The 25,022-nt window shown below is 57.5% G+C and overlaps 1 protein-coding gene across 6 annotated transcripts in view; it reads left to right on the forward strand.

The window, feature by feature from the left end:
• The window catches only part of LOC101673278 (BTG3 associated nuclear protein), a 117,858-nt gene that overhangs the window by 22,862 nt on the left and 69,974 nt on the right, over positions 1-25,022 (forward strand). For 4 of the 6 annotated variants that reach the window (XM_045076415.1, XM_045076413.1, XM_045076414.1 and 1 more), the window contains exons 2-6: positions 1,084-1,222; positions 5,632-5,723; positions 6,786-6,985; positions 19,881-19,997; positions 21,624-21,799. In XM_045076415.1, the coding sequence (XP_044932350.1) occupies positions 1,153-1,222; positions 5,632-5,723; positions 6,786-6,985; positions 19,881-19,997; positions 21,624-21,799 (655 nt within the window). In that variant the 5' untranslated portion in view covers positions 1,084-1,152. The remainder of the gene's footprint in view (positions 1-1,083; positions 1,223-5,631; positions 5,724-6,785; positions 6,986-19,880; positions 19,998-21,623; positions 21,800-25,022) is intronic. The other 2 variants (XM_045076416.1, XM_045076417.1) reach the window with 1 other exon arrangement.

The raw sequence follows: 25,022 nt of genomic DNA on the forward strand, positions 1-25,022 counted from the left end.
CTGGAACCGACTCATTAAAAGGAGATGTCCTTAGACACCTGGGTGAAGCCAGGTGATCTGAGATTTTGACTGGACTCTTCCTGCCCCACGGGAGCAGGGACTCGGGACTTTGAGACGTCCTGGTGACAAGGGCCATGCCGGCGAGTTCAGGGTGTGCTTCCTGTCCCCGGAGAGCATGTACTCTAGTTGGCAGACGAGCAGGAAATAATGTGTATTAAAAACGTGTAGACACAAATAACTGAAGATAAATATGCGAAAACATAATGGCGACATTGACTCCGGAGGTCTCTGGGACATCCCATTCTTCAGTATGGTTCGGTCCCGCTGTCGACGGACCACGTCTGGCATCCTGTGACCTCGTTTCTGTTTTGGGAGAGAAGGTCCTTCTTGGCCTAATCAAAATGTTTCAAGAGCAAGAAGAAAGGAACTGACTGTTCTGGAGATGGTTTTTGGCTCAGGGGAGACAGCTCAAAGCCCTGCTCCTGAGGGCCCGTGGGGCACGGGACGCTCCCAGGCCAGGGTCCTGGGGTGCTGCTGGGGTTTGCGTCCGCCCTGGAAGCCAGAGGGCAGCAGAACAGAGGCGCTTAGTGGGAGGGCGGTCTGGGTAGCAGAAAGGGAATGTGGCACTGCCTCGAGGGTGGCAGGGTCCGTGGAGGGTCAGTCCAGGAGGTGGGCCGCGTGTTACTGGAGACCGGCAGTGGGCATGTGGTGTGTGCAGTTGTGGTGTGTGCAGCAGGAAGGGCAGAACAGTACTGCAGGGGAGGTAGGAGACCCCTGAGACTCCTGGCTTGGGGACGGCACAGTCAGGCCATCACAGGCAGCTGACTTGGGAGGTGGTGTGAGGAGGAGTGGGCTGGGGAAGCGGGAGGCTGTCAGGTAGGGGCTGATCTAGTGGTGACGGACGGAGGCCCTGAGCTGTGTTTGTGAACTGCTTCTCGCCTCTCAGAGAACACTCCCGTTCGGGGGTCTGAAGGGTATCCAGCAGTGCCTAGCACTTGACGTGCTCAGGGATACACATGGTTGGCAGTGGGCCTCACGTCACAGGTCACACTTGTGATCTCCCTGTCTGTCTCGGTTTCTTAGGTGGCAGAAACCCAGTCCTGCGTGAGTTTGGTTCCTGCCCACTCCCCGGCCACTCTACTCTCCCTCTGGATGATGTCAGAACAGGACCTGGCGGACGTGGTGCAGATTGCCGTGGAAGACCTGAGTCCCGGTCACCCAGGTACGGCGCTGAGGGCCGGTGGGCGGCGTCTCCGTCTCTCTTCTCCGGAAGTCCAGGAGTGCTGGCAGGGCTGGTGTTTCCTTTAAAAACAGAGCAAGAAAGTGACGTGTGCACGGATGGTGGAAAATGGAGCCTCACCCCACATCCGGCCTTCCCCGGGGCAGCCCCCGGACCCCACAGTCTCTTCCCCCCATCCCAACCCCGCCTGCGGCCGTCCCCTGACACTTGGGGTTCCACCACGGTCCTCTCGTGACCTCCTCTTAGAACTCGTTAGTGCAGGTGCTTTGTTGCGGTGTACCGGTCGGCCTCAGGCTCTGATGGACTGACTGACGGACCGACTGACGGACGACTGACGGACCGACTGATGGACCTCTTCCCTGTAGGCATCGTTCCCGTGTTTGCGGTAAAGGGCCTGGTTCCCATCTCTTGGCAAACATTTTTGCAGGGTAAGTTCCCAGAAGTAGAATTTCTGTGTATGTTCAGAATTTCGGTAAGAAACGACAGATCTTCCAAAAATGTTTATTAAGTCATTCTTTCATTGACTGGGAGAACTTTTTTTTTTTTTTTTAAGATTTTATTTATTTGACAGAGAGATCACACGTAGGCAGAGAGGCAGGCAGAGAGAGAGGAGGAAGCAGGCTCCCCGCTGAGCAGAGAGCCTGATGCGGGACTCGATCCCAGGACCCTGAGATCATGACCTGAGCCGAAGGCAGACGCTTAACCCACTGAGCCACGCAGGCGCCCATGGGAGACCTTTTTATTTGATACTTTTATTAAGATGGGTAGTTTTTCTTAATGACGCTAAAACCACATATCTACTTTGAAATTTTTTAAATACTTGTTTTGAGAAGTTTCTTTATAAAAGAAACCCCAAGTTTCAGGGATTTCACCTATGAAAGAACTTGGTCCGCACATTTATTTTAGAAGATTTCTTTGTAAATTTCTTTTCCTTTCTTTTCTTTTTTATGGTTCGAAGTGAGAAGTGCACATAACAGAACCAGTGAGTGTGTTAGTTGCCTGGTTATGGTTTTTGGAATCACAGAATTGAAATGCTGACTTTTGTTTTCCCACAAAAAAGAGAATTTTCGGAAATCTCCTAAGAGAGTACAATGATGGCTTTCTTTTATGAGCTATTTGATTTGTTAATTGAAAAAACCTTCACTGGGGGAAAACTAAAAAAAACCGCCTTGGAGCTTAGCTGTGCTGCGGGAGGAAGAGCAGCGTAATGATGCTGGCGGGCAGTCACGAAGCGGAGGCGCTCTTCGTGGGCTGCTGTCTCTGCCTCTGATTTGTTGTGAGAGCAACTGTCACCTGCTGGCCGGTGAGATCAGGAGTCTGTCAGGTCACGAACAGGGTCAGCACGGGGAGCGGAGCCGTGTGAGCGCGGCTTCCCTGTGGCAGCCGGCCAGCGGCGTAGAGCCAGAGCTTGTAGCCGGGCCGGCTCAGCGGCACGCCTCCGGGACACCGAGCGCAAAAGACAAAAAAATAAGAAAGTGGAAAGACTATCACTGTCCATAAAAATTTGAAAAATAACTTCATATTTTGGTAGGTGAACGACTGTATCTTTAGAAAACACACACTGGGTGGGGCACCTGGATGGCTCAGTGGGTTAAGCCGCTGCCTTTGGCTCAGGTCATGATCCCAGGGTCCTGGGATCGAGCTCCGCATCGGGCTCTCTGCTCAGCAGGGAGCCTGCTTCCCTTTCTCTCTCTCTGCTTGTCTCTCCACCTACTTTTGCTCTCTCTCTGTCAAATAAATAAATAAAATCTTTAAAAAAAAAAACAAAAAGAAAACACACACTGCGATGTTATGCGAGAAACTTGTTGCAGTTAAGTAGATTTTAAACTTTTTTAGAACTCTTAAAGGTCTGTAGTTTACTACCCAAGTAAATTCTTTCTTTGTAGATTATATTTCAAAGACGGCTTAGAGAATCCGTGTCTGACCTTGGTTTTGTCCAGTCTCCATTCCCAGAGTAACCGGGATCATAGTTAGCAATTCGGTGAGACCGCCGTGCGCCGGGCTCTCTGAAGCCCGCGTAGACAGGCGGCTTCCGATCTCTGGCCCGGAGAACTCGCACGCACCCGGCATGTCCCATGGGGCACACGCTGGCCTCCGGAGTGGGCTTGAGAAGGAGATGATTTTTTCTCCTTCATCTCTGTAGTATGAACTTTGTCGAATTTAGAGGTGGTTAAGCAAGTGGAAGAAATAAAAATGTCCCGTGATCCTCACAGTAGAACTGCTTACGGGCGTGGGCGTCTGTCTCCTTCTTTCTGATGCTCTGGTCTCTCTGAACCCGCACGTCCTCCCCATGTGGCCGCCCCCCCAAGCTCTCTGGCTTGGACACAGACTGCAGCCTCCATCGGGCCTGCCTTCAGCTGATCGTCACGGCTTTAACATGAGCACTGAGTTCTTCTACCTGATTCCAAAAATAACGTGTGCAAAATTATGCAAAGCAGTGCCGGTCATTCGTGCAAGTATGGCACAGGACAGCTGCCCCGGCCAGAGCTAGCCGTGCTGGAATGGCCGGCGTGTCCACCTTTGTTGTTGGCCGTGGGCCCACGTCCTTTCGTGGGGCTGCTTTGCTGCCCTTTGCTCAAAGCCTCGAGGCGGTCTCGCTGCTGTGGGGCGCCTTCTCTCCCGTTACAGGAGCGAGCTGTGCGGCCCTGTATAAGTCACTTACCGTCACAGGACTTGCTTCCTCGGCAGCAGATGAAAAGGATTAGGGTCATGATTGCCAGGATCGCTCTGTCTTCCAGTCCTGGTACAAGTCACCAGTTTCCAGGGGGAGCAAATAGACTAAGGTTTTGAGAACCTGTACTTTGCTAACCACAAACACTTGTGGTGGCCTGGATTTTCCCCTTTTTTACTTAATTAAATGAGAGTTCGTTCGCCCACATTTCCGTGGAGGCGGTTGAAGCCTTCCCTGCTGCGTGGGATCCACAGGGTACGGCGCGCAGCCCTTCGGGCAGCGGGAAGCTCCTTGTTCATGCTGGACCTTGGCTGGTTTCTGCAAGGTGAAGCTCTGGGTAATTTACTTCTAGGTAAATCCTTGCCTAGAACCCAAGAAAGGCTTGTGTTTGAGCCTCGGGACTGTTTATCATTACATTTTGGTTTCTTGTTGGGTCATCTGGTATGTACAGGCTTAAAGGCTTTGACACAAAATGGAGATGTGATTTGGAACCTCGGAGCCTCCTGTCCAAGCGACATGCGTAGGTGGCGGTGAGGCCCGGCTCCTGGCTTTCCCCCAGCCCTCCCTCAGCACATGAGGACTCACAGGTCCACGTGTGTGGGTGGCTTTGTGCAGAGGGGGCAGGGGAGCTCTCTGGTCCGGGGATGGGCCCTTCGTCCCAGCTGGTAGCAGGTGAGAGCCGGCTTGAGTTCCCGCCTCCGCACGGGGCTGCAGGGTGACGGCTGAGTGGGGGTGAGTGGGCGGGGGGTGGTCCTGGGGAGAGGAGCGCTGTCGGAACAAGCAGACGAGGGTGCCTGTCGCGGTGAGTCTGTCCTGCTTGACTGGAGTGTGGGGTGCACGTGGAGGGTGGACGGATGAAACCCCAAAGTGTGTGTGCACTCGTGTATGCTTCCAGGCGCACACTCACACCCCGTTGTACTGTGTTCTACGCGTACTCCGGTGTGTTCTCACGTACCAGTCGTCATTCTGGACTAGGGTCCCCGACTGCTTCACCGTGAGAAAGTCGGTTGAAGCTGCGGAGCAGGCGGGCGTCTCTGCGCTGTGTCTGCGGCCACGTGTGGCCACGCAGGACGGAGGAGGAGGAACACACGGGGCGGGCGCGCTGGGGACCGCGGGCAGGGAGAGGGCGAGAAGCACTGCAGGGAGATGGAAGGGGCTTCGTGGTGTGACGTGAAGACAGATGACCAACCTGGAGTTCTGTGTGCCGCTGCAAGTCCGTGTGTGTTTTGAGGTTGACCGGGTCTGGGGCCAGAGCTCAGGGATGGAGGGACGTGTGCCTCAGGAGGGGATCTGGTTGTGGCCCTCATGGGGTTTGATTGTGTGTGGATCTCCAGTGTTGAGTTTGTAGTGACCTTGGGATGGAGGAAGGCACTGGCTGTGGGCAGGCTGCTGGTCCCCCACGCAGGGCTGGGTGGCCGGCTGCACAGGGGCAGGGAGGCTGTGGGCGTGACCGCGTCTTGTCTGCGTAGGAAGGCGCCATGTGCACCCAGGGGTTTGATTTCCAGATGAGGTCGCCACTGACAGGCCTTTGACGTGGACAGAAGTCCTTATTGTCCTTGGGATTCGTGAAGCTGGGAGTCAGGTGGGGGAGCTGCACAGAGCCCCGGGAGTGGCGTGTGGCTCTTTGGTCGGTGAGAGCTAGGACAGACGCTGTGCACGCTTGAGGACGGGCGCCAGCGGTCACAGCGCTTACCCCTGCCGTGTCTGCGTCGGTTTGCAGTCGTGCTGGAGAACCATGTGGTGGCGGATGACGACGAGCCGGCCCTGAAGCGCCAGCGCCTGGAGATCAACTGCCAGGATCCCTCCATCAAGGTGAGCTCCTCCCTGCGCGCTCTGCCTGCCGGGGGCGCCCGCACCCCTGCACTGCCCCAGGGGCCCCCCTGCCCAGGAGGGGCTCCCCCCACGGCCTCGCTGGCTGCTCGCTGCGGCTGGAGCTCTGTGGTGGCCCAGGGCGTGCGGCATCTGCAGGGCCCGCCGGTCTCTCCGTACTTCCCACCGTGGTCGCGATGCCCCGTGTGCTTGCGCCATGCGGTGCCCGCCCCCGGTCCTCCCGGCGGACGTGGAGGCAGCCTTCCCTGCGCCTGCAGCCCCGTGGTGAATACTCATCTTGGGGAGGGGCTGCTGTGATCACTGTGGGGCCCCACCCAGCGGCCCGGACCGTCACCCACGCCTGTGGATTCTCGAGAAGCCCCGTGTGCTACTCGTGCCCGGCAGCCCTGCTCCCTGTACCCTGGTCCCTGCAGCCCCGCGCACTTTCTGCCCCACCCCCCATCTCGGGGACCCGAGAGGAGAGCACCCGCGAGTTCCTGCGAGTTCCCGGTCGAGTTTCTGGTTGAGTTCCCGGTCGAGCATTGCCTGGGCTGCAGGACCAGCGCGGGTGCTCTGGTGCATATGTGGTGTACACGCAGTGTCTCTGCCCCTGGGGGTGGTGGCGGGGAAGCCTGGGGCTCTCCTGGCCCAGCATGCCCTGGTGGCCTGGGGCCTTGCCGGTAGAAGGCAGCCACACTGCTGCGGCTGGAGGAGCCAGGCCAGCCACTGGGTGGCAGGCTTGCTGTGCATAAGCCCTTGGCTGTGGCCGCCCGGGCGTGCTGCCTCCCCAGCTAGATGGCCTGGCCTGCTTGTGCGTGTGCCGCCTGTCGCCTGGAGCACACCCTGCACACCGCCCCTGCTTCTGCCAGTGACTGGGCTCACCCGCGGGGGCGGCACGCGGCCCCTGTTCTGCGCACCTGTCGCCCCTGGAAACAAAGGAGCCCGGGGCAGGGCCCCATCTGCTCGAGCGGACACTGTTGGGATCCGGGCCCTAGAGCGGGGTCTGTGCCGCTGTCCCCTGTGGCCCGACACCCCTTCTGAGCGGGCTCTCCTCTCCTCTTGCAGTCATTCCTGTACTCCATCAACCAGACGATCTGCTTACGGCTGGACAGCATTGAGGCCAAGCTGCAGGCTCTCGAGGCCACGTGCAAGTCGTTAGAAGAGAAGCTGGACCTGGTCACCAATAAGCAGCACAGCCCCATCCAGGTCCCCATGGTGGCAGGCTCCCCTCTTGGCGCGACCCAGACGTGCAACAAAGTGCGATGGTAAGAGCCCAGCGGAGGGCGGGCCGCTGCTCCCCGGCTCCCCAGCCCCCCGGCTCCCTGGTCCCCTGGCTCCCCAGCCCCCCTGCTTCCCAGCCCCCCAGCCCAGCTGTTCGCGTCGCCTTGCGCGTGGCTGGGCGGCTCCAGTTTCATCACAGCCACAAGCCGCACGTGGGACGCCCAGCCTGGCGCCTTGAGGTCCTTCCCCCGGTCTCTGTCGGACAGAAGTCGCACTGCGCATCCTCTCTCTGGGCCGGGGCCACTGGGTCCTCGCAGAGGTGCATTCCGCCCCTTCCTCTCGGCTCTGCCTGGCCCGTGTGCTCCCCGGTCGTGCTTATCCATTCCTCTCGAGTCCCGGATTTTCCCTTCATATCAGTAGTTGTTCCCTCTGCCTTTCTCTTCTTTTTAAATATTTGGAATCTAATGTCAGTGATGTGTGTGGTCCTTCAGGCACTGTTTGAGTTGGAATTTGGTAAAGGATTTGCTTAGACGGGAGAGGTGCCTCGCAGTGTTTGGCCTGTTCATGGATGTCCGTCCTCGGCGCCCGTGAGATGCCGGAGCCCCCCCGAGGAGCTGAGGCTCAGTCTGGCACCTGTGCTTGTCCCTGCGGCTGGCTCCAAGGACGTCCAGTGTGTGGCGGTGGCAGAATTAGTCCTTGTAGCTGACGAGTGCTTGAAGCATGTTTGCGGGGGCCTCACGGCCGTGTTTGCTGGGCTCCCCATCCATGTGCCCCGGGGACAGGAGCAGCAGGAGGGCCATGGTGCACTTTTTCCAGGGAATGTGGGGTTGAGGAGGGGTTCCTGGTGTGGTTTGGGGGTGCCCATGACGAGGTTTCGCCTCGAAGGCGTCCCCTGTCCTGTGTTGTCCAGGACAGCTGTGGATCACCCCTGCCTTGTGGGCTTAATGGGTAGTGTCCTGTGTTGGGAACGCTGTGTGGCCTCACACCCGATCTCTGTCCCTAAGGGGGATGGTTGTAGTATTCTCTGAGACCGGTGTCCTGCTGCGTCTGTGTGTCTTCCCCCAGCGGACCCTGGCTGAGCGTGTGCTCTGTAGGCAGGGACACTCCACCCCAGCTAATTTCGGGATTCCTTCTCTCTCCAGAGCGGTGTGCGCTGTTGGGAGCACAGGCCTCTGGGTGCCACAGGCTGTCCCCATCTTGCAAAGCAGGACAAGACGACAGTGACCTAGGCATACCTTAGGACCCCCTTGGCACCCCCATAGTTTTAATGATGAAGCTGGCAGGGGGGAGGAGGGTGGCGGTGCCCCCACACTGGTGCGCCACGTCCCTCCGGGGTTCGGGCGGTCTGATGACGGAGGGGCTGCTTGGCTAAAGAAAGGCATTGCCGGGCTGCAGGAAGCCCCCAGCAGTTCTGACCCTCCTCAGCGTTTTCGTGATTTCAGGCTCGTGGGGAGACCCCATCAGCACTTCCCTGAGTGGGAGTGCTGTCACGGCTGTGAGCCGACCTGCGGTGGTTTTCTCCACGTGTGTTGACAAGTGGCAGAGCGAAAGGCAGGTTTTCTAGCTTGGATGCAGATGTTTAACCTTGTTCGTCCAAATCTCTCAGGTTTCCTGGCTTTAAAGAATGGTACAGGTGACGTAGGATGAAGTCATTCTAGAATACGCAGGCGCTGGGCTTCAGCACAAGGTGCGTTCACTGTTAGTAAAACCGCTGGATGCAGACGCTGACGGAAGAGGAGCAGAAGGGACAGTCCTTTCTCTGTTCCCTCCTTGGCGTGGCTTCAACCCACTGAGCCACCCAGGAGCCCCTCTCGGCATGGTTTTAAATGCTGCCTTTTTTTTAAAAGATTTTCTTTATTTGTCAGAGAGAGAGACAGAGGGAGCGAGCGCACGCGCAAGCAGAGGGAGCGGCAGGCAGATGGAGAAGCAGACCGTCCCCCCACCAAGTGAGGAGCCCTGCGCCTCCGTACAAGTGATTTTTAAAGAAGTAGGACAATAGTTGAAAACGACTAAGATGACATTTGGGGAGAAGAATAAGAATTTGAGGCCGTGCAGCAGTGAGAAAGACACAGTGTAATTCGCAAGTTACGAATATGTAGACATGTCGGTGATTAAAAACTAAGTGTCGAGTGTGGGCAGTGAGTGAACGTGGAAGAGGGAGAGGCTCCAGAACGAGCCGGAGGCGGGTTAACACCAAGTCACAGAGTCCTTCCGCCGTTATCTGTTTTGGGCCTCAGGTATTGAAGGTAAAAGTTGGATTATTTTATGTGCAACCCGTATGCTTTTAAGAAGAACGTAGGATTGCTGGGGCCCGTCTGCGTTTGTTGCGGATGGTTCGTGGCGGGGTCTGAGGGTCACTGGGCCCAACGGGTGCCGGCACCGGAAAGGTCTTTTCAGTTAACGAGGATCCCGGGTGGTGCCTGAGGACTGTCCCTGCAACGCCTCGCACTTGCATTCGGAGAGGCCGCCCGTGGCCCAGAGCCGGCCGCGACCCCCGGAGCAGGGCCCAGTCCCTCCGCACTCGGAGAGTCACTGCCCTGTTGGTTGCTTCTGATGACGCCGGCCCACGGGAGCGCACTCCGGGCTTGGAGAATCCGTCACCTGTCCGTATCCCCTGGCGGGCAGAGCGGGTGTGTGGCATCCGATGGTCAGAGTCTACACCCGAGTGCGATCGTCTGAGCACATCAAGGAAAGGCAGTGACGGAAGCTGTTTTCCTGTGGGGCCAACGCTTGATCGTTGTAATAAGAGTGTCTGTGAGGGTCTTCGGCGGGGTTCCGCCCCGTGGCGGTGCTCTCCTTGGGGAACGGGCAGGTGGGCTGGGGTGAGCGCAGGCATGTGCTTTTCGTCCTTGAAAGTGCAGCACAAATTCGGATTTTGCTTAATTGTGATTCGGGGTGTTGCAACTTGCATCTTCACCTCTGAAGCTGCTTTCCCCGGTGGCGGAAGGGGCAGGCGCCTGGAGCGCTCCGGGATGGGCCGTGCTGGTCCTGGTACCTCGGGCTCTTCCTTCCAGGGGCTGTTGGGGAGACCAGGTGCACAGACAGGGACACTTCCCCCGGTCGGCTCAGAAGTTCCTCCTTGGCCCTTCTTTGAAGCTAGACGCAGAGCCCTTTGAGGAGGGCGCAGGGAGCAGGCCATGGCCGAGTGCGGCGTAACCCCAGTGGACGACCGCCAGGAGGCCGGCAGCATGGCGCCTGGGTAGAGCAGTGCCGGGATCACGGGACGGGGGACCTGCTTGTGCAGCAGGGTCTTCCATTTATTTGTTTTTTAAAGATTTTATTTATTTGAGAGAGAGAGAGAGATGGAGAGCACAGAGGGAGAAGCAGACTCCCTGCCGAGTAGGGAGCCCGACGTGGGACTCGATCCCAGGACCCTGAGATCATGATCTGAGCCGATGACACCCGTGTCATTGACTGAGCCCCCCAGGCGCCCTGTGTGGCGGGGTCTTATAGGGCCGGACTCCTGGGTGAGTTGGAGGGCAACTCAGACGTGGGTGTTCTGTTTGTTTTCATGAATGGGATGTCCTAATTAGAAAAATGCTTGTTTCTTACTTTTAAAAGCATATGTTTTTTATTTTTTCAAGGCACAAATGGTTTATTTTTATTGAGATATAATTGCCCTATAACAGATTTTTATTTTTTAAGCTTAAATATATATATATATATTTTTAAAGGGCTTTAGTGTGTTTCTACAATTCTGAAACAGCTGCGGTAACCCAGTGGCCTCTTTATAATACTCAGGCATGAAAGTGATTTCTTTTCAAAGTCCTGTCCTTCAGAGAGCTGTGTCCCACCAGACGCACAGATGGGGGGCGTCGGGTTATTTTCCTGGAAGCTGCTTATTTGCCCACGGAGACCTGAGACACTCGATCAGCAAATTACTGAAGGCCCCTCTGCTCCTGGTTGCCGAGTCGTTGTTCTGTTTCTCGCAGGCCTTCTGTCGGAAACGCGGTGGGTGTTTGGGAAAGGCTGCTGTGTGAGCCCCGCGGCTTCCGGGTGGAGAGCGGTCCCCTCCGAGCTCCTGTGCCAGCCCCGGAGCGCTGCCGGTGGTGGGGGCGCTGGCCGGCGCGGAGAGCGGCTCCCCTCGGGGCCGTGGGCCTGCTCAGTCAGGCGTGGAGCTCTGCGCGGGCTGCTCCGGTAGGGCTGTTGGAATCGCGGACGGATGGTTTGGTCTCAGCCACGATGGGCTCGAGTACAAATTTTGAGTTTTTGATGTTTCCACTGACTTTTGTAGACGTAGGATTTCTCTTCGGGACTGAGGCACACCGCACCGGACAGCTGCCCACTCGTAGTGCCCTACTCACGACCCCCGTACGAGGGACGCATACAGCTCACGCACGTACGATCTGGGGATCCATTAGCCCGCTCTCACGACTCACACGTAATCTGACACCCGAAGCAGGTGCCACGTCGGCCAGTGTTTGCGGAGGTCGTGCGCGGTCTCGTGGTTCGGAGTGCGTCTCCGCTGGTGGGGTCGCTCGAAACTCCATTCGGAGAGAACCGGCGTCGAAACACCATCGGTCTTTTCCCTCACGCAGCTCTCTCGTTCCTGGCTTTCGGCTGCTGTTGTGAATGCTCTTGTGTTTTAGATTCCGGTTTGCCGTTGTTTGCGGGCCGCTGCCACGAGGCTTCTTCTGACCCCGTGGGTTGAGGGTCGCAGGCTGGCGCACTCTGTGTCTGAGAACGCGGCTCTCTCCTGTTTACGTCTCCCCGAGCACCTGTCCAGGGCGCTCTTTGCTTGCGAGAGGGTCTGGAGTGGAGCCTGGCTGCGTCGCGGCTCCCGGGCAGGCCCGCCCTATGCGGAGGGCGCAGGGTTCGTGGTGGACACGGGCCCGCGCTGCCCCGGACATGAGGACCTCGGTTGTCACCCCACGGCTGCCGCACCCGCCTCGTGTGCGCTGGTTGAGGCCTGAGACCGGCAAGCAGTGTTGTAAGTCGATGAGCCACGTTCCTGTGTGCGGGTCCGGGGACAGCCGGGACAGCGGCGGGGGACATGGGCATTCGGGGCGCGCCTGTCTGGAGTTTCAGAAGAATCTGCAAGTGCGTTTCCTTGGAATAGAAAGTGGGATTACTTGAGATTTTTGCTAGCTCTCTTTCATTGAGATTTTTTCCTTTGGAAGATGAGTATCGTGTCTGATTTACCCAGCTGGACTTTTCGAGTGGTTCCTTTGCGTTGGGAGGGGTCAGCTGTCCGCGGAAGAGGGTCCACGGGGGCTGCACCGCGGGTGGGAAGGAGGCAGAAATGTTCCCAGATATTTCTCGAACGTTCCGGCGGGACCCCTCCTCCCACGGCCACAGAGCACGGGGCTGCCGGCTTCACGCGGGTGGGCCGAGGAGGCACTGTGAAGGAGCCGGCATCCTGTGAGGTTGTGGTCTTGCCTCCCCTTGACGGCAAGGCCCCGGCCCGGCTTGGGTTGGTGCCAACGACAGACTGGGAGCGCCCGGGCAGGAGGGCCGGGGTCTCTTCGGTGCCCAGAGCGGGGTTCTCGCCGAGCTCTCGGCTTCTTCCGGGAAGGAGTCGGCAGGGGACTCTCCTTCGGGCACTTGGAGTCATTTAACCTTGTCTTTGGAAGGTTAGTTTCTCCTAGGATGGTCATGCCCCCGCACCCGCCCACGTAAGGGGAGGTTTTGGCACAGAATGTGGCTGTGGCCTCCCTTCTCCGTCTTGCGGTGGCGTGAGGCCCGGTCCCTATGTCCCCCAGCCACGGATGCTGCTGCCGTGAACACCCACGGGCCTGTCACTGTTGGGATTAACCCAACTGGCCGGCCGCTGGCTTCTTCTCTCCTAGATGAGCGTGAGTGTGTGGTGAACGCCGGCGGGGCTGCCGGACAGTCTCCTTGGTCATGGGGAGCGACCACCCACGCTGCTCGTTAGAAACCTGACCTTCCGGGCGTGCCCGTGCTGTAAGGGAGCTCCAGGGTTGTTCTGGGGTAACCCCAGCGTACGGAGTTTCCCCGCCCCGCCGTTCCTATGGTGGACGGGCTAGTTGGTGGCCGCTCGTCCCCTCCAGCTCGCTGCAGCTGCAAACCCAGAGTAGCCTGCCGTCCGGTCGGAGCCGGGCCCCGAGCCCCCTCCTGCTGTCCTAGTTGAAGGGGTTCTCTCCGTGAGGACGCAGCCTGGCCCTTGTGTGTCTGTGTGTGCAAGTGTCCGTTTGGGATTGGTGATACGTCCCTGAGATCTGAGTGAGGTTGAAGCCGGTTCACAGAGCTGCTGTCGCGTTCCCTTGGCTTATGCGGAGCTGACATCAGGCTCTTCTAGAGAACTGTTGGACGCTCTGGGTCCCCTGACTTGGGGGGATTTTGATTTTGGCTTCTCTTTGCCTGAGGTCTGCGTGTGTTTGTCGCTGGGCCGTGTGCATGTCACACGCTGAGCTCCTCTCCGGTGCTGGCCGGCCTGGGTCCTGGGCGCCCCTGCCCCTCCTCCCGGTGTCCCCACCTGCATCGACCGTGGTGTGGGTCCTTAAGCCCTGTGGCTCAAACAAGCTTCTTTTCTGTTTTCCTTCTGTAATAAAAAGTGGAAAACACCAACTTGTGAGAAATAGTTTAAATCCGCATTTTTCAGGAAGATTTTCTTTTTAAGTCTTTTATTTTTGTGGTTTGTTGATTTTTCAACTTCGGCAGAGCCCCTTGGCGCACGTTCAGATGACAGTCCCGTTCTGTGTGTGTGATGAGCCGAGGAACGGAAACGTGAACGTCTAAATTCTGGTACAGAGAATTCTTTTTTTTTTTTTTTAAAGATTTTATTTATTTATTTGACAGAGAGAGATCACAAGTGGGCAGAGAGGCAGGTAGAGAGAGAGGAGGAAGCAGGCTCCCCGCTGAGCAGAGAGCCCGATGCGGGGCTCGATCCCAGGACCCTGAGATCATGACCTGAGCCGAAGGCAGCGGCTTAACCCACTGAGCCACCCAGGCGCCCTGGTACAGAGAATTCTAACATGGTCACACAGCCGCTTCCTGCCGCAGCAGAGACGCTGAAGGCCCATTTGTGACTTAGCTTGAAGATGTTTGCGTGGTCTGGAAGCTGGAGACGTGTTGTTTTCAGTCCATCAAAATAAAACCGTGAAACCCCACACCGAAAGGGTAGCGCAGTGTAGCAGTAAGTGCCATCGGGCCGTTCCTGGGCTGGGCTCACAAGGCGCTGAGAGCGTGAGAGGCACTTGGTTTTGAATACGAGCTCTGTCACCCGTAAGTGGGGAGACCGTGGGCACATCCATGCCCTCCGCAAGCAGCAGTCCCTCCTCAGCGCGCGGACGGTGAAGCTACGAGCGCGCGGCGCCCTTCTCTCCAGCCCCGTGAGGCTGCGAAGACGGATCACACAAGAGTTCTGTTCACCGAGGGTCTAGCGTCAGCCTGGCCTCGTGCCCTGTGCTGGGCCCCGAAGCCCACAGAGTTCCAGGTCCCCTCCGTGGATGACCGTGCCCTCGGCGGTCCTTTGGGTGTCTCCTCGTGAGGTTTCTGTTCTGGCCGTGATTCTTGGTTTCTTTCGGCACGTGGACCAGCAGCTTGAGACCAGGGAATCTGGAGGCAAGAGCCAGAGGCCTGAGTTCAGTCACCGGGCTTGTGTGGAAGTCATTCCCCCGTGACACACGCAGGCTTGTGTTCCAGGCACTCGCCGGGGCGGCAGGTGGACAGAGAGAGCCTGTGCGCGGTGCGGGGGCGGGGGAGTGCCGCGTGACAAGCCCAGTGCAGCACGTGGGAAACAGCGAGCGGGGCACACCTGTGCCTCTGACACGGGGGAACACGTGTGCGGTTTTCTTGTTGGTGTTGGGAGCTAGCGGCACCAGCAGAATCCCGGAAGAAATGGTTAGAAAAAACACAAAACCGCTGGGCTCACTGGGGCTGGTCTCTAGAACCCCCAGGAAATTCTAATGTTGAAACAGTAGTTGCTTGTGAGCTGTTGCTCGTTGGTTTCGGTTCGACTCTCCCGGGAGAAGTCTGGGACAGTGTCACGGGGCCGTGTGGCCTTGGGTGGCCATCTTACCTGGTCTGCACGGGGAAGGCAGTGCGGTGCCTTTGTGTTTCGAGAGTGTGTCCTTCCACGTGGGGTCCTTGGGGCGGTGCTGCCCACCGTGAGTGCTCCTGGGGGCGTCGCTGTGGGCCCTGGACTCAGTCGCTGTCCACAAGGGGGAGTGGTCCTTGTGCCCCTGGTCACAGGTCACTGTGTATCTTTTCCTTCTGAACAATACCATTTTGAGGTAAGAGGTAAGCGTATCCAGCTTGCGTAATTAGCATAACCTTAGTTAGGCACATTTCGCTTGTAATCAGTGTAATCTTAGAATTATAACAGGCGGCACAGTCTGAGTGTCATTTTTCTACTTTTCCTTAATTTTATTTTTAAGATTTTATCTATTAGGGTCACGTGGCTGGCATAGTGGGTCAAGTGTCTGGCGTCAGTGCGGGTCCTGGGTCGGGGCTTCCTGCGTGGTAGGGAGTCTGCTTCTCCCTTTCCCCCTGCTCGTGCTCTATCCCGCTGTCTCTCTCAAATAAGTAAAATCTTTTATTTGATAGAGAGCGCACAAGCAGGGGGAGCAGCAGAGGGAGAGGGAGAAGCAGGTCCCCACTGAGCAGGGAGCCCGATGTGGGGCTCGGTCCCAGGACCCCGAGACCGTGACCTGAGCGGAAGGCAGACACTTCGCTGACGGAGTTCCCCAGGTGCCCCAGTATTTTGGTTTTTATTTAATAGAAACTTAAGAACCAAAACGACAAACATATAGGTAAGGAGATAGAAAATGATTGAAGGTTGTCAACGAGTGAATCGGGGACAGAGTTTTTAGAAAACAAAATGAGGGAGAGAAATCGGTGGGTGGGATATAGCAGAGCTTAGAAATAGGCTGCGTCGAGGTGCGGAGACCCACCCCGGGGGGGAGGGGCAGCCTTTTAACTCATGGAGTCAGGACACCCGGACACCTGCAGGCAGAACGAGAGGAAGGAGCCTGGGGTCACGTCACCCCTGGAACAAAAGTTAATCTCCAGGGGAGCACAGATTTCAGTGTAGAGCCGAGACCTGCAGAGGAAGCTGTAGGGGAAACTCTTCGAGACCCAGGACCTGGCCCGGACCTCTTAGACGTGGGAGTGACAGCAGCGTCCATAAGGTCAGGGAGGAGTTGGACGCGGTGAAGTGACGAGCTTATGCTCCTCGAGGAGGGGAGATGCGGCCATACCGTGCGGCCTGGCAGTCCCGTTCCTGGGCACTAGCCTGGAGAAGTGAGAGCGTGTGTCCACAAGCACCACGCGCATGTCTGGCAGCCTCGTTTGTAATGACCCAAACCAGCCGGTCTCCCGCTGCCCTGGCGGGGTTACAGGGGAGAGGGCAGGCTGCCCACGAGTGATGCCCTTTGCCGCAGGAATGTCCTCAGCCGCCCTGAGGGAACCGACCTCGGGGGTTCCGCCCGGCCCAGAAAGCCGGTCTCAAAGGCTAGCGTGTGTCTTGCGTTGCCAAGTGTGAGAACCGCACAGGTGGAGAGCAGGCTAGTGGTTGCTGGGGGCAGGGGTGAGGCTGGGAGGGCAGACATGTCTCAAGGGGCAGCGTCCGCCCAGGAGCACGGACCCAGACATGCACACACGTAGCCGGGAAGTCTGAGGAAGGACTGGAGGCTCGTTCCCAGAAGCGTTCCCAGAAGTGTTCCAGGGTGAGTTTCGGTCTTTCCCTACTGTACTGAGCTACGCGCTTTATAGGGTGTCACCACGGGGGCACGGGACTCTGGGTACTTTTACCACCTCCAGTAATTTCAGAGCAGAACCAGTAGGCGATACCATCGTGTGTGTGGCTGAGAGAGGAGGTGTGGCAGAGCGAGAGAGGGACCGGACAGCTGTAAGGGTCTGTGCCGCCGTTGGCCAGCACAGCTGTGGGGGCAGCCAAGCTCATTGGACATCTAGAGCAGGTCGGCAGGAGCGGGAGGTCAGGATCACCTGGCGGGGGCCGCTGGGCGTCTCCAAGACCAAAGAAGGCCTCGACCCCTCCCCTGATCTGGCCAGGCCCACCCGGGATCATCTCCCTTTGGTTAATTTGGGGTCAGCCAGTGCGGACTTTTAATCACATCTGCAGAACTGCTTCATCGCCCACGCAGGTCCGTGTGATGGAGTAATTGGGGCGTGTCCTTCCGCCCGGGCAGGACACGCACATTATGGTGGCGATTTTCCCATGTCAACCCTTCAACGACAGTTTCATTCTTACTAGTGGATATAGATGTTCCTTAATTTTTGAAAAATGAGATATTCTTTTGTACACCTGAGGCTGATAAATTGCGTTAGTTGAAAGTGTAAAATTTCTGGTGTGTTGGAGCACTGGCTGATGTGCTTTCTCAGATGTTTGCGTTGTCATCTGAATACCGTCATTTGCTGAAAAACACTCCACGAATGCGCTTTCCCCAGTAGAATTTCACTGTATTCCTTTGCTTTTTTCTTTTTTTTTTCAAAGATTATTTATTTGACAGAGGTCACAAGCAGGCAGAGAGGCAGGCAGAGAGAGAGGGGGAAGCAGGCTCCCCACTGAGCAGAGAGTCCGATGCGGGGCTCGATCCCAGGACCCTGAGATCATGACCTGAGCCGAAGGCAGAGGCTTAACCCACTGAGCCACCCAGGCGCCCCCATTCCTTTGCTTTTTTGGAAGTTCGTTCCCATCTCCTCCTCTTCCTGGAGTTTACTGGGTTCATCGGCCAATGTACTTCTGTCCAGCAGGGGCAGAGAGAGAGGCTGAAGCTGAAGAAAGTGTTTCTTGTAGCTGTGAGGCCGGAGGTGTTAAAAGCTGTTTTGGACGGATCTCCTGACCGTTCATGCCCGGTCGGACAAAACCGCATCCGTGTGTCAGCCTAGAACGAACTCGTAATAGTCCAGGATTCCGACTGCGTCCCTGGGATGGATGGGCTTTCGTGTCGACTAATCCTTGAATCCGTGGATGACTTACCACTTAAAGGGAGACGAGGGTCCGCCCTGGTCCTACTTCCAGGGCTAGTTTTCAGTTTCAAGTGCTGAGAAGCTTCGTTCCGGGAGGGGAGAAGCCTCTCAGCTCCTCGGGCCGCGTCTAAGGGCCGTGTGCGCTGTCATCGGGGATGACGTTTGATGATCTCTGGGCTCAAGAGGGAACTAGGTCGTCTGTCAGTTTTGCCGAAAGCCGAGAGCGGGGTGCTGGTATTGCGCCGGGGCCGCGGATCGGCTTTCTCACACCGAGCCTGGTGCCTCCCCGGGGCCCCGCGTTCCGCTGGGGGCTGGTCCCCTGGATGGACGGCGCGCGTATGTGTCGCTGCAGGGACAGCTCCTTTCCCTTTAAGGCAGGAAGGGGGCTTTGTGAGAGAGATCGGACACGTCGCCCGTGGTGCGCTCTCGAAGCAAAACGGTTTTAGGAAAGAGTTCGTTCTGCAAGGCAAGGAAGTGGACGTGGCGTTGCTGAGAGCGGCCCCCGTCCAGGAGCCCCGGGACGTCGTGGGCGCCCCTTCGGGCTACTCGTTCACCTTGATGCTGGCTGCTTCCGGACATTGCTTCCTCGCCCTCGACAAGAGCCGTGAGGGAGGAGAGGTCTGTTTGTCCAACGACGTTGTCAGTCGGTGCCACGAGTGCATTTTAATCTGTTCCCTTCCAGACTTCGAGAGCTTTCGTGTCCTGCCGCCGTGGTGAGCTCCCGTTAGCGCACTGGTAGCCCGCAGAGCCGTCCTAGAGCGGCTCGTGGGAGGGGAGGTTGGGGAGGCCTGTGTGGGACCCCGCACAGAGCGGGGCTCCGCGGACTTTGCTGCAGGGAAATAGCGAACGCCCAAGAACTGGGATCTCCTGTCTCCACGCAGGAGACTCGGACATCTGGACAGCCCGCTGCACCCGTGGCACCGAGTCAAGGGTCGTGGCCCGGGTTACTGTGATGCCTGCCCTGTGACCAGGCTGTAAGGATTGGCTTCCTTTAGGTCCCTGTCCGAGGACAAGTAGAATCGCCGAAAAATAATAATTGTGAATGAAATGCCGTTGATTCAGCTTTTATTTTAGAAAACACCTCATGGTCCTCTGGTTTCCACAGGCATGAAACGGCGCTGTCTGTGCCCCTGATCTGGGGAGAGGGGGTTTAACAGCCGTGAGGCCGTGACCCTGGGTTGCATTTTCATACGCGCTTTGGGTTACGTGAAACTTCTCATGTGAAAGCATCGTCTCCCCCTGAGTGGTAAAATTTCAGAATAACCTCTTCGCACGTGGTGCTGCTGTGCATTTCCAGTGCGGCCCTGCCCCCTCCCCGCAAAGCACGCCCCGACCTCCCGGGACCACAGCTCCAGTGGCCGGACGCTCAATGACCCAGTGGTCTGGGAGTCCGTGAGATGTGCTGTCGGCTGCCGCTTGTTGAAACTCACAGGCCGCCTCCCAGAGGGTGTCCGGGCAGGGTCCCGCCTCTCGGAGGCCACTAGGGACTCTGTTCTGTTGTCTGATCCTTTTCCTTTGGAGGGAAGAACCCAGGCTCTGTGTTGCGGTTCCCACACTCCCCTGGTAGCAGCCGGAGGGGTTTGCCCCTTTCCTAGCAGACCTAACCCTGGGGTGAGGCTGGCAAGCGTCGTGCTGAGGAAAGCCTCGGTTTGTCGTGGAGGACATCTCTGGGACGCACTGAGTACGGATAGCAAGCTGTGTTTATGCGGAGACCTTAACTGCCCAACACCCCGGGAGCTCTGGCTCCTTTCTGTGTCAGTGTTCCTGCTCATCTCCACTGAGAACAGCGGCCGTGGGGGAAGGTAAACTCTCTCCTCAAAAGAAAAAAAGTAAAAAACAAAAAGAAAAAGGGGAGCACCTCCAGTTTATTCTTCACCCGGTGTGGAGCGCCCCTTACCTTGACCCGTGACTTCCACTCGGGGCCGCCTCCCCGCCCTGAGTGCAGGTCAAGGGGAGCCGACTGTGTTGAATGACTCTTATGTACGCTGAAAATGAATGTTGTTGTTTTAAGGTCTTCTTTTTCTCTGTGATTCTTTTGTTCCCTAGCGTCGTCCCCCAGACTACAGTAATACTCAACAATGATCGGCAGAACGCCATTGTAGCCAAGATGGACGACCCCTTGAGCGGCAGGGCGCCGGAGTCCCTGGAAAATGTCATTAGCAAGTCAGTAGCCACAACACCAGCCCCATCTTTCACTGCCACTGCCACCGAGATGAGTCCCCTGGAGAACCAGCCAGCGTTCCGAGCCGGGCACAGCCGGCCGCAGTTGTCCGTGGTAGGGGAGGGCCGAGCCGTGCTGCGGGTCCGCGTCCTGACGTGCTGGCTGGAGGAGCGGACGCGTCCAGGGAGAGGCACTTGGAGCTGCCACGTCCAGTGCTCTCGTGCTTTAGGGGAGCTGGCTGGATGTTTCCACAGCAGCCGCTGGAGCTTATGTCCCCCTCCCTGACCGCCCCACACTCACGTCTGTCTGTCTGTCTGTCTCTGTAGCAGCATGTCAGGTCAACAGACAGCCTTTTTTCAAGTTTGCTGAGTGAGGAAGGCATGTCCAGGTGATGTTTCTCTTTGGAGACCCGGTGGATGTAACCTTGGTCAGAAATAGGAGAGCTTTACGGCAGCGTGGACGGTGAGGTCACTGCGGGCGGCCCTGCCTGGCGGTCTGGGCTCAGCTTTTCCTGGGAACGTGCCCGAGAGGCCTCTTTGGCCTGTGGTTTCCATCCGTGTGTCCACAGAGTTCTGTTCGGCCTTTGCTCCCCATCTCCCCGCTGTGTCCCGCTTCCTTTATTGTCCTGCCGGTCTCGGGGGCCCCGCCGGACCGCGGCCTGCTGTGCCGGGTGGGAAAGGCCATCCAAGGAGCCCCGGCCCGTGGAGGCGAGGCAGGGTCAGGTGGGCCTCCCGCGGGGCTTGGCTGGAGGTCAGCTGTCAGACTCGGAGCATTCAGGAGCGAGGTCAGCTTGGGCAGGCTGCGGTGCAGTCAGGTTCCGAAGGTGTAGCTCCCTCCCCGCGGCTCGGCCAGGGCTGGAAGCGTGTTTTGTGTGTGTAAACAGGCAAAGTGCGTTTCCTCCCCTTTTTCCCTGCCTGCCAGGCCCAGTGAAAGGGTGCTGAGAAGGTCCCGGAAGGCCCAGGGAGCACGTCCGGGCAGTAGTCCATAGCGGTGCTTCGAGCCCTTCTCGGAGCTGCTGGCTTGTGTCTTGTTCTTCGGGCAGTAGCTCATTGCTCCTTGTCAGGATCCCTAGGTGTGGTGAGACGACCCCCCAGGACGTTCTTGGCTGGCTTTGTAGACCCACGTGAGTGGTTTTTGTCGGCGGGAAGAGGCAGGAGTGGTCGCTGCCCTTAGCTAAGCCCAGTTGCTCCCAGAAGGTGTAACAGTGCGGAGTGCATTGGGTCAGTGGGAGTCTCCGGGCTCACCTCCTCCTAATCCGGTCTTTCTTTGACATTGTCTCCAAAGTTATGCACGTGTCTGATTTGCGGGGTCACCTCAGTGATCAGAGAGCTGCAGTCTGGGCCTGGAGTGACAGTGGGTTGTGATTTTCCTTCTTTTGCGATATAAACATGTTTGCACGCTTTTAAATTTCATACGGTTTCTTCCAACCCCAGACTATTTTGTGCTGTTGAGTTGCTGTCCGTCTCGGTGGGGAGAGCTGGTGGGAGGCCCCGTGCGCGGCTGCCCCGTGCGCGGTTAGAGTCTGATAAACGGAGGACAGAAGAACACGGCGGTGCCCGAGCGCTCGTGTCTGCCTGTGGGTCGTGGCGCTCTCACAACATTGGCTGGTGTTTTTGTCTCCCGCTCAGCGCGGTGCCGGGGCGACGGCAGAACACGATTGTGGTGAAGGTGCCGGGTCAAGAGGACAGCCACAACGAGGACGGGGAGAGCGGGTCCGAGGCCAGCGACTCCATTTCCAGCTGTGGACAGTCAGGAAGTCAGAACATTGGCAGCAACGTGACCCTCATCACCCTGAACTCGGAAGGTGCGCCTGCAAAGCTTCTTGCTTTTGCCTGAACGGCAGTAGGTACCGTTTTGTGTTTTGTCTTGTTTTTCTGCCTCTTAGGAAAGCGAGACGGGCCTCCGTCCCCGATGGCTCAGCTTCACGGTTTGTCAACGTCGTCAGCACGGTTTGGCGGTGCCAAAATGACCCACGCTCGGTCGAGACGTAGTTCGCGTTTTGCATCTGGGTCTCTTCCCCGGGCTGCTGGCGCGGGGCAGGGCTCCCCGTCCCCCGACGATCCTGCGGTCAGCAGCCACCCCGCCCCCGCCACGGAGCACCTAGACACGGCCGACCTCGTGGTCGCTTTTAGCGCAGGATTCGGACGTTCCCTGGGCTGTCGCCCGCGGTATTGTGTGTGTGACATGACTGTCCCCCTGGAGGCTAACGTGGATGTTCTGAGCACGTCTAGGCTGGGCCGGGCTTGAGTATGAGGCTCGGTGGGTTGAGGCGTGACGTGAGTTTCTGACCTCGCGTTCCTCAAGCTCGGATAGGTTTCTCGGGACGGAGCCCTGCTCAGCGGGGAGGGTGTGCAGACGGTGGCTGTTTCCCAGGAGAGAACAGAGCGAGAGCCGCGTGGATTTTGTGTCTGGGGACTGCGGTCAGTCTGCTCGCTCTTCTTGTGGCGACATGCGCGCCGTGTGATTGTGGGGCTCTCCTCCCCGGCAGCACGGGAGCCTTCCATGGCGTGCGGATCAGTCGGGCTCTGGAGACTCTCTGATGACAGGCTCTTGCGCTTTTGTAGCCGGCAGCTGGTCACTGCCTTTGACCAGGGCTCTGTCTGCATCTCTGCCAAGAGCCAGACATAGGTGCTTGGGGGGGGTCGTGGTCTTCTTCGTCCCGCCCCGAGAGGCGGAGCGAGCGCTCTGCCATGCCTGGACGTGAGCCTGTTGCGCCCACACCTGGCTTCCTGTCCCCCTGCTTCTCCTGCCGCGGTCGGACGTCTGCCCGCGACTGGCCTGCTCGGTGCAGCCGGCCTCACGTGCCTCGCAGCGGACCCCTGCTGCCTGGCGCGTTTGTCCTGCCTTTTTGGGCCCACTTGGGCTTTTCACACAGCTTTTTACAGCAGGGGCGGGTGTGTTTGGTGTTGTGCTGCTGACTTTGAAAGCCTGGGTTTCATTTTCTAATGTACTTGGGAGGTTTTCTGGTTCTAGGTCCGAGTTGTTGATTTTTACTTCAGGAGCTGTGTGAATTCCTTAGGACAAGGATGTAGATTTACTGAGCAAAGGTTTTCCTGTTACACTGGTTACCATAGCTGAAGCAGGGAAAACAGTATTTTTCTCCAAGTTTTGCTCACGTCTGACATAAATTGCTAGCACGGGGCGGCAGCACAGGAGCGGGGAGAGTATGAGAGCTTAGGGATGGCCTTTCTGTGCATCTGAGGTCTAATTTCAATCTGAGGTCGACCGTTCAGCGGTGTTTTGTATTCTTGCATAGTGTGCAGCTATCATCTAGTCTGATTCTAGAACATTCTGTCACGCTAGAAAGGAGCCCCGCCGTAGTCCCTGCCCGTTGTCCCTGGGAGCCACTGGCCCGCTTTCCGTCTCTGGAATGACCTGTTGTAGGCACTTCCCACGTGGGGTGCGGGTGGGGGTGGGGGCGGTGGAGGGGGTCGGGGGCGGAGAGAGCACCAGCCCTTCACCCTGTCCGTGGCCGGGTCCTGCTCCGCCGTGTGGATGGACCATGCTCATCTGTTGGCGGACGCTCAGGGTGCTTCCAGTTTCTAACCGTGATGACCACGCCTGCCCAGGGGTTGGCGAGAGCGTGTGTTTCCGTTTCTCTTGGTAGGTACCCGGGAGTGGATTCGCCTCGCTGTTTTGCACGTTAGATTTGAGGAGGAGAGGGATGCCCCGATCTCAGCTAGTGGCATTAACCTCCGTGGTGGGGAGGGCGTTGGCAGCAGTGCGTGCTCTGTCTGTCCACGGGGACTCCGGGTCACTACCCACGCGGGTCTGGCCGCCCCTCGAGGCCCGACGTGCGCTTGGTTTCAGCTGCATCTGCTGAGGCACTCGGCACTTGATAATTCGGGAAGTTTCTCGGGTTATCTTAAAAATAGAATATTTTACCTTTTTAAGTATCTTACTTTGATGTGGTTAATGTGAAAAATACTTAATTTGGGGAAACTACAGCATGCTCCTAAATGAGCACAGAAAAATGTTCAAACTCTGAGCTTAGTGACCTCTCGGAGAAAAAAATACAGATCTTCTTTTTATCTGAGTCTGAGTTCTTTTTTTTTTTTTTTAAAGATTTTTTATTTATTTATTTGACAGAGAGAGAGATCACAGGTAGGTAGAGAGACTGGCAGAGAGAGAGAGAGAGAGAGAGAGTGAAGCAGGCTCCCTGCTGAGCAGAGAGCCCGATGTGGGACTCGATCCCAGGACCCTGAGATCATGACCTGAGCCGAAGGCAGCGGTTTAACCCACTGAGCCACCCAGGCACCCCTGAGTCTGAGTTCTTGACGCGCTGACGCGTTTGCGGGAACCATGACCCGCAATCCCGGGGATTGTGTCCACTGACATGTCTGAGGGTCGGTACATGTTGTTAGGATTGGGGCAAACCAGGGGGCCTGGGTGGCTCTGGTCCCCGTCTGCGGGAGCTGGGATTGAGCCCCGTGTTGGAGTTCCTGCCCCGTGCGGAGCCTGCTTCTCCCTCTGCCCCTGCTCACGTGCGTGTGTGTTCTCTCTCTTTTTCTCAAATAAATAAATAAAATCTTAAAAAAAACGAACTAAAAAAGGATTGAGGCAAACTAGAGGAATTTTTCTGATGTTCGAAGAAGCGATCGTAATTCAGGACCGTTCTGTTTGACCACGGCATCAGGAGCAAGCTCGCTGGGATGTGTGCCTTCTGCGGCCTCTGCCCTGGGAACATCTCCCCCGGCAGTTGGACATCTGGGGGGAGGCCCCGCTGTGCTGCCCCAGCTAGAACTGTGGTCGGTGCCCAAGGGCCTGGAGGCTGCCACGCACCCACATGCTGTGGAGCAGGCCCTCTGTTAGTGCCTGTCAGAGTCACCATCGGCCTGTAGTGGCGTCGCGTGTGAAAACCTTCTCTGAGATGCACAAGCACCATCCCTCCCATGTCCTCCCCGAGACCAGCTCAGCCAGCCCAGCCGGAGAGGGTCGGGTCAGCTAGTTTCTGTTAAGCTCTGATAACACGCAGAGCTCTGCAGGCCCTGGGCTCGGCGTTGCATGGCGTCCCCGAGTTCCTGAAT

The sequence above is a fragment of the Mustela putorius genome, unplaced genomic scaffold, assembly GCF_011764305.1.
Source record: "Mustela putorius furo isolate JIRA1106 unplaced genomic scaffold, ASM1176430v1.1 tig00000174_pilon_pilon_pilon, whole genome shotgun sequence".
Taxonomy (NCBI): Eukaryota; Metazoa; Chordata; class Mammalia; order Carnivora; family Mustelidae; genus Mustela; species Mustela putorius.